Source organism: Carassius gibelio, chromosome B8, assembly GCF_023724105.1.
Source record: "Carassius gibelio isolate Cgi1373 ecotype wild population from Czech Republic chromosome B8, carGib1.2-hapl.c, whole genome shotgun sequence".
Classification (NCBI taxonomy): domain Eukaryota; kingdom Metazoa; phylum Chordata; class Actinopteri; order Cypriniformes; family Cyprinidae; genus Carassius; species Carassius gibelio.
The window spans coordinates 12,695,832-12,708,743 of record NC_068403.1 but is presented as its reverse complement, the minus strand read 5'-3'; the positions used below and the strand labels follow the sequence as shown (position 1 = coordinate 12,708,743).

Here is a 12,912-nt window from a genome sequence, read left to right as displayed (position 1 = left end):
GAGCCTAGAATGGTTCTGGCAGCGTCTGAAAACAGTGAAACTCCATATGGTGGCTCAAGTATCTTTTTTATGCAATACTGTATACAAGAGTACAAAATCTATGTTTTACATAATGGCAAAGATAATTTAATCTCAAAGGCAAATAGGAACAGTCTCCCAATTTACATAAATTAATTCTACATATTAGGCCTATAAGAAGTAAAATCGACAAATATCTGTCTAATCTTGCTCACATTTTACATTTAGGAAATTAATCGTTTCTGTCATATATGAACAGTACATACTATTCCGGATCTAAACTTTAAGAAGTGTAAAGCTAGCCGAGTTTCAAACGCGATTCACATTTGGCCGTGTCTCAAATCTGATTGTGCTGCATAATTAAATAGCTTTCTTGGGTACAGGGCTACAGGCGCTGTCAAAAATACTGTCCAGATTGACGGCGGTTGAGGCACACCTGTGTGTGCTCCTCCCAGCTCTTTCACTCGTGTTTAGTCATTTGCCGGTAGAAGACTTAGCTTCCACGTACCATCAGTCCGGAACCTGTTACAGGCATCGATTCACATTCAAATGAAATGTCCAATGACGGGAGCCGCTCGTGCCTCAGTTTGGGGGCGCTTTGTGAGAGACTGTTCGGGTCATCTAAGACCGAAGTTGAAAAACCAGCGAATACCACCAAACTTGCTTCGAATCCGCCTTCTTCTGAGCCCGCCGGTGAAATCTACACGGCGCTGTGGCCCTTCCAGGCTCGCGCGGACGAGGAACTGTCCTTCCAGAAAGGAGAGCAGTTCCGAATCTGCGAGCGTCAGGGTGACTGGTGGACTGCCGTTAAACTGGACAGCAACGGAAGGGTGACAAACAAGGGCTTCGTTCCTCAAAATTACCTAGCGAGAAGGAAGACGGTGAAAGAGCAACCGTAAGTAGGCTACTATTTTTTCTATTCTTTTTTTCTTAGACCATCTACTCTGTCAGTAAAAACAACCCACAGACACTCTAGGTTGGCTTTATAAATAATCTGATAAATAAGTATATGTAAAAATTTAAATAAACATTTTTTTCAGTACTTATCTAACAACAAAATGAACACCTTTATGACTAAAAGCAATGTCAATTCAGAGTTTTTTTTTCAATTGTCATATTTTTCCTGCCCCAACTCCTGTCCTGTCCCAATGTGGTTTGGGTTTGAGACCTGTGTGCAACATCTGAACAACTGTGTTCTTCTTTAGTTGGTATTTTGGGACGCTGAACCGCTTTGAGACCCAGAATTTGCTGCTGGCTCCAGGGAATGGAGTTGGTGCTTTTTTGTTGCGACACAGTGAAAAAGATCACATAGGGTGTGTATTATCAGGTATGTAATCGTTGTGTCTATTTAATTTGGTCTTACATCCAGTTCTGTCCATGCTATTAGCCTATAAAAGTAACACTGCATATCCAACATCATTGTTATGATGTAGTAAATTAATCTTTGAGGCATTCGCTTTTTGTTACACTGGAAATGTGGTCAATCAGGTTATAATTAGACCTGCTGTGCTTATAGTCCAAACATGTTCTTCTTTCCAACCCTATTCCTGTAGATTACACTGATTAAAGTGTGTTTTATTTGGAAAAGTTCAAAAATGTAAATTGTTGGTGTGCCTCAAGGAACAGTGTTGGGAAACACTGGGTTAATTCATGTTAGATGCAGTTCATCAGAACATCTGTTAACAGTGCTCCTCTACTATCTCTATCCCTTTGTGCATCATTCCATCAGTGTTAATTAGTGACAGGGTAGTGAAACACATTGTGGTCCATCGGAATCAGAATGCAAGTTTCTATTTGGATCAGAGTCTGATGTTTCAGAGCCTGGAGAATCTGGTGGAGCACTATAAGACAAACATAATGAGCTGTGGTATCTGTCTCACACAGCCATGTGCACGGGTGAGTGAAAGACAAATCATTCAAGTAAAATTTGACATTGTTTACATACATCATGTTTTTTTTTTTTTTTTTTCAAACAATTTGCTTTCTTCTGTTAAACACAATAGGTACATTTTTGAAGAATACGCTGGCCACTCTTGTACAAAAGTTATAATAGGATTGATGCTGTTGTAGGGGAATTTACAGTTAAACCCAAAGGACCGGTTGATGAAATGACGACCAGGAGTCAGAGATGCAATCAATTGAAGTATAGTTTACTGAATTAAATAGTTTGTAGTTTCAGCTCAGCGTACATGTTCAAATCACCAGCAATTAAATTCTATCATGGGTTACTAATTACATCAAGGCACAGGTCCGGAGGATTCTGATTGGTTGAAACAGATAAACTTAAAAATCTCCACACATGGATGTTAAACTCGACCTCTGTGACATGGCAGACATGGCAAAAGAGCTTACTGTTACAGAGTTCAACTCCTCAACTGCAAGGTGGAAAGATATGTAGATACATTTTGATGTCTTACTATTTATTAATATATAGTAACAAATAACTTCATTCAATATTAATAACTTGATGAATAACTTTGATTATACTCCTTTCTGATTATCACTCCTTCACTGTCAAACTTTAAAATAGCTAAAAAGTATAATAAAAGTGAGCCACATGATCTCCGTAGAATATTTCAAGTCTTCCAAAGTCATCAAATACATAGTTTATCTCCTACATTCTTGACATTTACGGCAATTCTGTCTTTTGCAAGTTCATAAGAGCAGTTCTATACAATTCATGAACAAATCCCTCTTTTCATTCTAATCAATGAATCATCTGATTCAATGATTCCTTCACACTATGATGCTTTTGTATCCATTTTGAAGCTTGCAAAGACTAACGTCTCAAAACCAAAGAGATATTCTTTATCAAATTTAAGACTCTGCCATCCCCATTAAAACAGCTCATTCTAACACGCCCCCACATGTCTATGTCACTATGTGGAAATATTTGCATAATGCCAACCAAATGATCACACAACGAAAGAAGCCGTAGTTTCAGTAACCACAGTTAGTGTTGATGCAGCCATGTCAGGGAGATGCTGTGTGTTTTTAGGCGAAAGCAAAAGCACTTTATTTGGCCTTCTGAAAGTAGATGCATTTAGGAATTTTTAAGATTACTCACAACAGAACAGCAACGCATTTTATGGACGACCGTTTCGTAAACCTAGGAGAGGAGGCAATTTTGACTTTGCTACGACAATCTGGTGCTTCTGAATCAGTGACTGTACAAGTATGTTTTGTTATTAGTTTAAGTATTTCCTATTTACTGTTCAAATGCATAGTTTTGCTCGTCCTGTGTGTGCGGGTGTGCGTGTCTGTGTGCGTGTGTGTGAGCGAGAGAGAGAGAGACGGTCACGCAGTGGAATCAGCTGCCTTAACTGTCCATGGCTTGTGTACTGCAAACACTGTGTCCATCACACGACTCTGTATCCCTTACAGGCTTGAACTGATGGTTCAACTAAAGACATTATTAATCGTCTTTAGATTTATTTTGAAAGATGAAGCTCGCGGTTATGGAAAGGGGCAGTGTTTGCCCAATCACAATGCATTGGGTCAATTTGTCAATAAGAGCAGACTGCGCTTGTCAGACGGAGGGACTTTGTAGAAAACTACACCTTTGAGAGAGGCGGAGCATAGAGGACCTACAATAATGTATAGTGTTTGAAAAATAATGTTTTTTTTTTAACATTAAAGCATGTCAACATATTCTGTTACACCAAATACACAAAATAATGATCTTTTAAAAAGCCTTATATGACCCCTTTAAATAACTAGTCATGTTGAATTTACTCGCAGGCCCAATATTTCACACATACTGGGGTTGGACAAAACAATGAGAACAGCCATTATTATTATTGGGGTTAATCTAATTTGTGTAGACTACAGAAAAAACTGAGATTGTTTTATTTATCAACTGGCATTGATTATAGATACATACACCTGAAGACTAATCAAAAGTTGTATGAAGCTATTCTAAGAAGGTTTGATGCTGTTTTAAGGCCTGCATGGTCAAATTATTTAATCCAACCCCTACATATTCTGCCTATATATTATATATATATAGAGAGAGAGATTCCTGTATATCAGCAAACTGAATTATTACCACAACTGAATGTACAATATGTATATTTAACTGAATGCATTTGTCTGTATTACTGCACACTTCCATTACAGAGTTTATTTCTTTCTTCTTATACTAACAGCCAGAACCAAAACCTCAGGATCTTTCCCACCAAACAGTAGATGAATGGGAGTTACCTAAAGAGGAATTCACTCTGGAAGAGGAGCTTGGCAAAGGATACTTTGCTGATGTTTATCGTGGAAAATGGAAAGGCATGGTCAATGTGGCCATCAAGGTCCTCAAAAACAACGGTAGGGTTGATGCATGTAAATAGGAAAGAAGGCTAAATGAAGTCTTATGGATATTTCAAATAGAATGGGTTACTTTTTCTTTGCCAACTTGTTTTCTGTTCCTGATACTGTGTGAATGTGAGAAATGCTGTGTTTCTTGTTCTGTGACTGTGAGAGCTGGAGGAATGAGATCATAGTCTACTCCCCTCATAACCTATATCCAATAGAGCACGTAGCACAATGAAAACTCTTGAAGAATACATCTTAAGCCTATTAGTGAAAAATTCCCCTGAACGAGTACATTTTTTGTATTTTGACAGATGTATTAATACACACTCTATTGCTCCAGCACACTATTGTTGTACTGATGCTTATCTGAGGTGCTCTATCTCTTTCCTACTCTTCCTCTAGAGTCTCTCGATCACAGGGAGTTCCTGTGGGAGACTCAAATACTGAAAAAGCTGAGGCACAGACATCTCATCACACTCTTTGCCGTCTGCACAAGCTCCACCCCCTTCTACATCATCACTGAGCTTATGGAAAAAGGCAACCTGCTCAGTTTCCTCCGAGGTCACAACCTCTTTATTATCTAACATCAGCCCAGTAAATATGAATGTTTTTTTTGACATCGGCTTTAAACGTTTACTGTAATATGTCAATAAGGGTAATTATATGTGACCTTGTGCATCATTTTGACCTGTTTCGACCACAAACACTTTTTGAGTTTTATGCACTGAATGTGAAAGTATAAAATCTAAAGGCCCAGTCACACTAAAAACAATAACAATGAAGATAACCATAATTATAACTATATTGGTGTCCACACCAACGCGTGATAATGCTCTGTTTATTGTGAGTGCGAACTGCTGTTCTGTGACCTGCTCTGTTAACTTGAATAGATTCTGACTGGCTGTTAATGCTTTTTTATAATATTCATCAGCTGAACATTTTTTTTGAAAGTGCTTCCAAGTTGTTTTGTAGTTGTTATTGTTATAGCTGTAAGGTGGACCTCCCTATTCTCATATAATTGAAATTCTTGTTTTAAGTCTTTGATACCAATCAATGATACCATTGTTTCTACTCCAAACAGTTGTTGAGATATAATAATTTAAATATCATATGTCACAAAAAACTTGTTTCTGAGATAAGGGCCTCTAAAGATGCCAAACATTTTTTTTAGAATTATGAGATTTATTCAAACATACATTTTTTTTATTGGGAAATCGGTATAAGGTAAAAAATGTAATGCTTTTATATAATATATTAGTGCACATATTTAATGTATATTTAAAATGTTGGCTCTTCTACAAAGTTCTACAAAATCTACAATGTATTTATAATGAGCTAAGTATATAAATGATTTTCCTGAGGTAAATGTTGCTTTAGACATCTTTACAAGCTGTTTTATAGATATATTTCGGTAATTATAAAAACAGATTAACTGAGCAACTGCATGAGAGATTTTTTTTTCCTCTCTGATGTTCGTTCATGTTTAATAATGATAACAATAATAACTAGAATTAAAAGTTAGTGAACTAACTTTGATGTTGGCTTGGCCATCTTGGCCATGGGGCAAAAGAGCCACAGTACTTGTATGCCCAACATACTTGAGTTGCCTCACTGCAAAAAATAAAAAATAATAAATACCATAAAAAATACACCTGCAACAGTCTTTTTCCATGGTCCCTTGCTGTTTTCTTTTTTAATAAAAAGCCTAGGCTATGATAACAGCTACGACAGGGTTGTCTAGCTGAATGCGAAATAAGTCATGCAAAAACCATAATCAATTTTAATAGTACTGACAACATATTTTAAGTTATCACACTACTGAAAAATTAAAGAAGGGACACTATATATAGTATACTTCGGTGAGTCAAGAGCTAAACAAAAAGTCCTGTTTCATTACAAAATACTGTAACTTTTATAAACGTTATACTATCACCACAAAATTTTAATTAATATTTATTAAAAAATAAATATTTCATAAAACTGAAACTTAAATATATTATTTCTATAGGCTATACAAAATAGTTACGAAAAAAGACTAAATAATAAGGCTGAATAAGCTGATCTATAGCATGTTAAATGGTGGTTGCCTGTCTATGAATGGTACACCCCAACCACTAAGCTCACAGAAGTGGTTTGACCCAAGTCCTCAGCAGCCAATGACATTGACCTCTTCAAACTGATTTTTAAGGTGTACTTCAGTGTATTTCACGTGAAATACATGTTAAATACCTGCTGATTTTTCACTTGTAAACAACACTATTTAACACGTTAAATAATATTGGATATAACATTGGAGTAATATAGTATTTTAAGTAGCTCTTAAAATTTTTTATAAATGACTTTACCATGTTGTGCAGCGCCGATAAATAAATAATATTAAATACGTGTTGTCTACGCATGAAATACACGTATTTAACGTGTTGTTGACGCGTTAAAATTCACGTGTATTTGACCCTCTTGGCCTTCCATACACATTAGATATAATGAAAGGAGACGTGAAAAAAGGACATCGCTTTGTTTTGATATGGATTACTTTATCACAGAATATTTGTTCGGGAGCACTTGTTTAGTTTAAAAGTAGACATGTCAAGCTTTCTATAGATATATCTCTCATGTCTCTTCGTTGAGTATTCATGGAGTTATAGTTCATTTTAATGACGTGTTTGTAAATGAAGATCAGCGCAGACCAAGGCTGCAGACAGCACACCTTGTTTGTTATCTTTATTTTATAAGTGCCCAAAGTTTTGTTGTTATTATGTTTGTATCCAAAAAAAGTAGACCCTTCACAGAGACACGTTAAAATTCACGTGTATTTGACCCTCTTGGCCTTCCACACATTAGACGTGAAAAAAGGGCATTGCGTTGTTTTGATATGGATTACTTTATCACAGAATATTTGTTCGGCAGCACTTGTTTGGTTTAAAAGTAGACATGTCAAGCTTTCTATAGATATATCTCTCATGTCTCTTCGTTGAGTATTCATGGAGTTACAGTTACTTTTTTCCCCTCGATGTCAAATGATATTTCGTTTTGCACGGCTCAACAAACACCTGGATTTTGCTCTTGTTTTGTTCTAATGAGTGGATTGTGTGCATTAATATCTTAAGAAGCTCTTAAAAATATATATAAATGACTTTATCATGTTGTGACGATGGATAGCAATTGATGTGACGTTCAGAACTTCAGCCTGACAGATAAAATCTCACAAGCACATATAAACACTCATTTTCATGTGTATAATATATTCTTCTAATTATTTTGTGCCGTTTCGCTGCAGGGTTTTAATGTGAAAGGCTGTGAATTCTCTATTTAGACTTGTTCAGAGAAATACATGGCGAGCTCGCGGACATTTGGCTGCCGCGAATATATCATGTTATTACTTTAAACAGTTCAGAAACATCTGAATTCAGCTATTGGTGTGTTCTAACGTGTGGATTGCGTGCAATCGCCGATATAATTTAATTATAAAAGGTCTTAAATAAGAATAAATTCGCTCGTTGTGAGCTCCGTGGAGACAGCCTGAGCTGAGCAGCCGTGATTCTTCTCTCGTCTTTCTGACTTCTCTCTGCCCAGACATCAAGTAGCCTATTCATAAGCTGTATCACGCTGTCAAATTATATTTCATTTTGCCCACATAAACAGTTAAAAAACACCTGAATTCTGCTATTGTTGTGTTCTAATGGGTGGATTAGTGCAATTCGCTGTGATATTATTTTTGGAAGCGCTTAAAAAATGCTGATGACGCGCTCATTTCTCTCTCGTCTTTCTCGCTGTTCTTTGGCCAGAGACATAATTTATAAATGAGATCTGACCCGGTAATAATAACATATGTTGGTTTAGCTTGTCAGTGTGAATGAAATGTGTAGCCTATTATTATTTGTCCGATCTCGCCCCGAAACGCGGCTGTCATGTGGACTTCAAGTGTTCATACATCGCGAGCTCGCGGACATTTGGCTGCCGCGAATATATCATGTTATTACTTTAAACAGTTCAGAAACATCTGAATTTAGCTCTTGGTGTGTTCTAACGTGTGGATTGCGTGCAATCGCCGTTTTAAAAGGTCTTAAATAAGAATGAATTCGCTCGTTGTGAGCTCCGTGGAGACAGCCTGAGATGAGCAGCCGTGATTCTTCTCTCGACTGCTCTCTGCCCAGAAATCAATAATTAATGAGCCCTAACCCCTGTAATAATCAGATATGTTGGTTTAGCTTGTCAGTTTGAGGGAAATTGTATTATTTACTTGGTATTTTTAACCGGTTTAAAAGTGAAACAAAACCCGACTCCTCCCTTTAATCTCGGTTATTGCAACTAGGGGCGCAATTTTTCTCAGACAATGTAAGTCTATGGGTAATGTATTTTGACATTTAAAAATTAATTAAAAAAAAACTTTAAGTCTGATCAGTCTGAAAAGATATAGCAACCAGCACCGCTCTATCCCGCAGGTGTCTGCCGAGTTTGGGGCTTGTGGCTTTAAAGCCCTAGGAGGAGTAGCGTTCAGAATTTCTGTCAGAAAAATAATAATAAGAAAAAGAGGAAAAAGAAGAAGTTTAAATAGCATAACAGTATGTTGGCTTGTTGCCAAGCCAACATAATGATATCCTTAATAAATGTACATAAAAGACTAAGTAGTCCAAAAAAAAAACAAGTTTTGTTTTTCGTTTTGTTTGTTATTTTTTGCTTAGAAATGCATTTCTTCATAAACAAATTACTGGGACTCACATATACACATCTAATAGCTGTCCTCAGATTGAGTCTTGTTTTTCTAAAGTCTTAAAGCAGACAGACATGATTCCTTCAGTTTTCCCTTCACAGGTGAGGAGGGGCAGAACCTGGAACCGCAGGAACTGATAGAAATGGCAAGCCAGGTGGCTGATGGGATGGCGTACCTTGAGGAGCAGAACAGCATCCACAGAGACCTGGCAGCCCGGAATGTTCTAGTGGGACTCAACTACATCTGTAAAGTGGCCGACTTTGGCCTAGCCCGCATCGTCAAGGTGAGGATTACCTTGTGGCTAATCAAAATAGTGTGTAAAATATTCACTCTTAAAATGAGCTTAAAATAAAATATGTGGGGCATTTGTTTCACAGGACCCATTTTACTCATCTGAAGATAAAACAATTCCATATAAGTGGTGTGCTCCTGAAGCCATCAGCCATGGAAGGTTCTCCAACAAATCTGATGTTTGGTCATTTGGGGTCCTCCTGTATGAAATGTTCACATATGGTGGAGTCCCGTATCCAGGTACAGTATATACATCATTTATGTCTCTTTTTTTCTCATGCAGGTTTGAGAAAGGTTAAAGTACATCTTTTTTATGTAAATTTTTGCAGCTTTCTCAAACCAAGATGTGTACAAGGTGATCACCTCAGGGTACAGAATGCCTTCGCCCACTAAGTGCCCATCGCACATCTATGACATAATGCTGATGTGTTGGAAAGACTCGGCTCACGAAAGGCCAGATTTCAATGAACTGAAAAGGCTCCTGGAGAACTCCAGTATGGAGAGGACCTCTGAGAGCTGCAATAACACATCCGATCCAGCAGAAGGCATCAGTTAACAGGGCCATGCGAAGACAAATGAGTGGAAATGTCCCAACAATAGTTGTTTGTACATCTAAACACCTTTCCCCTCATTTGCACCCCTTTTTACAGTATTCACACACTTTCACTTTTTTGTGTGCTTATTTTCTAATTTCATTTGTGAATTATTCACGTTTTATTTAATCAAACATTCCGCAAATCTACTTGGATGATACTGAAGATTATTTTTTTACTACCATTTTTAGATGAGATAAGTTTCCGAATTGATCACATGGACTTACAAATACAACCAGTTTTAGGTTCATTATTAACAGGTTTTACCTTCATACTACAAAATAACTTCCCTTCAGCAGATCTGCATTCTGAATGTTAATGTATATAATATAAATTATTATTATTATTGTTGTTGTTTTTGCATTAGAAATTTCAATAAATAAAAATTTCAATAATGATCTGTTTTTCAGTAGGGTAAGACTTAGTGAGCTTTGAAAGTCACAGTGTTTTTATAGTTCAGTGAAATGAAGGATTTCTCATAATATGACCCATTTAAATCTCTCTACTGCAAACGAGCTCTTAAACTTGAGTGTACACAAGAACCGGAACAGAACGAGTTTGGCCAGTTACTGTGGACGCAGGTTATTACACAATCTCTAAAAACTTTCCACTGCGGTTTTCAGTTGGCACAATGCAGTCGGTTCACAAGTAGATGCTAACTGATCCTCTAAATGATTTAAAACCACAGAAATATACTAGTCATTACACCAGAAAATGTGCATTTCATTAAAAAAAGTGATTGTGTGACATTCTGGATTAGATATGACTTTGGACTATTTATACTGTACGTAGAAACACACACACACATATGTATATATGCAACACACCCTGCTGATTGTTGCCACTGCGGAGACATTCAAACTCAGTAACACAAGTGTTGCCACAAAGTGTTCATGATGTGGGTGCATGGCAGGCAGAAATAGAATCGACTTGCCTGGCCAGACTAATCGGAAAACTGACTGGATGTTCAGGAAGGTGACATCTGCCTGATGACTGACATCTCTGGAGAATTTTGAACACCTCTTGTGCTCTGCAATCAGACACCCAATCATTCAGACTTCAGCAGCGGGGCTACAAAATTTAAGAGGGTTATAACCTATAGGCCTTGTATAGTTTCATGTCTGGTTTCTTTTAAATAATTAATCTGCTTTTCAGTTTTATCTCAGATTTAAATGTGTGTTACAACACCCTTACAGCCCTGTCTCACAAAGCAGTCACTCCCTGTTGAAGCCCAAAACCCCTATTTCTTCTAACAAGTGGTGTGTGTTGTGCCATTTAAATTTCTAAAATGTATGCATTTAGCAGACGCTTTTATCCAAAGCGACTTACAGTGCATTCAGGCTATACATTTTTACATATCATGTGTTCCCGGGGAATCTTATTTATTTTAATTTAAATTTTAATTGAATTTATTTTACTTTGATTCATAAATCTGTATTACAAATTACTGTTACTAAGCATGTTTCTCGATACAAAATAGTTGTAAAAACATGCCCATACACAAATACCAATTGATATATTAGCAAAGTTAACTGAAATTCACCTTTATTATCTTGAGCAAGATACACAATGATGTTTCGCTAGACATTAATCACAGCAAAGAGAAAACAAAGATTTACAGTGTAGCCATATGGTTTTATGTTTAGAGGTTCTCGGGACTGGGTCAGTCTGACTAGAAGTATGCCCAATCATTCAGAGGCTGTTTAAAGCACAGCCTCTCCAAATATTTGCCTGGTGATATTTATCCACATGTGAGATGTGCGTTCATTCATGAAGGTATCAACAAGGGCAGTAAGTAGTCATGTCAGCAGATAAAATAATAGAAAGGACAAAAGTCATAGCATGTTATCAGTATAAATACATAGGATATTTAACAAATAAACAGAACTGTAAAAAAAAAAAAAAAAAGTTGAAATAATAAACAGGATGACGTATGGAAATGCTAATAATGCCTGTTTAACAGGTGTGGTGCCGAATTTTGGGTAATAATTTGGCAGGGGGTCAAAATTCGGCACAACACCGTTCCCAATCATTGAAAACCGAAACAAACAGAACAGCTTGTAACGCTTCCAGGAACGAGTCTGTACACACAAACTTGTGTGTGTGTGTGTTCACCTTTGTGCAGAGTAACCTTGACGCGACCAGGACGCGACGCGCGGGTGAGTAGCGCTCGTGAAGCTCGCTGTAACGGCAGACTGAGACCGTGTGCTGTTTTTAGCGCGTCTCTTTTAAGAAACAAAGTAATTCTTATAGACGAAAGGCAATAATGCGAACCATAGACTGTAAAACATGCATGCAAATAAGAACATTAAGCGAAAGGCAGCATGTGTGGGGTGGCCACCACGCACACGATACCTTAAGCGATATGTTTCAGTGAAAATCTTACCTTTTAATGTAGTTTTTTAATAGCTGTGCTTCCGCAACATAGCAAGACGAGTTGTGTAAAATTTAATAAAGTCACTTAAAAAAAATACTGTAAAACTGGGAAATTTCCTAGTTCAGTGTTCAACATATTTTTAAATACTCTATTTTAATATCAATTAATGTCTGTGCTTTGGAAATTAATCTTAATATACCTATGGATAGATTTTTATTGCATTTCTGAGTGCAAAGTGCTTTCAACAAACGTTGAAAAAGTGGTGGATTTTAAAGGATACTCAAAAAAAAAAAAAAAAAAAAAAAACACCTTCCCTTGTTTATACAACCTCATGTCCTACCAGATATGTAAATGTCTTAGATGAAAATCTTTAGACAAATTCAGTCTCTGTCAGTCCATAATGCAAGTATATCCTATATATATCCCTTTAGAAGACATTGATTTGGATCAATGTCTTCTTAAGGGAAATTATATGTAAAATGATTATATGAGAAATATATTTTAAATGTGTCATATTTTGAATTAGAAACTGTCATATGTGGATTTCTGAATAAGCATCAGCATGTTGTGAAGTAGGCCTGGTCAATGTAACATTATATTAGATTCAGTCTTCAGAA

At 36.7% G+C, this 12,912-nt stretch overlaps 1 protein-coding gene across 1 annotated transcript; it reads left to right on the top strand.

The window, feature by feature from the left end:
* The first annotated feature begins 303 nt into the window (after positions 1-303).
* On the top strand, positions 304-10,302 carry ptk6a (PTK6 protein tyrosine kinase 6a). Its single transcript, XM_052562705.1, has 8 exons — positions 304-913; positions 1,224-1,345; positions 1,748-1,914; positions 4,167-4,335; positions 4,726-4,884; positions 9,136-9,317; positions 9,412-9,565; positions 9,655-10,302. The coding sequence occupies exons 1-8, from the start codon at positions 573-575 to the stop codon at positions 9,879-9,881; spliced, it is 1,521 nt and encodes a 506-aa protein (XP_052418665.1). The 5' UTR covers positions 304-572; the 3' UTR covers positions 9,882-10,302.
* Positions 10,303-12,912: the final 2,610 nt, after the last annotated feature.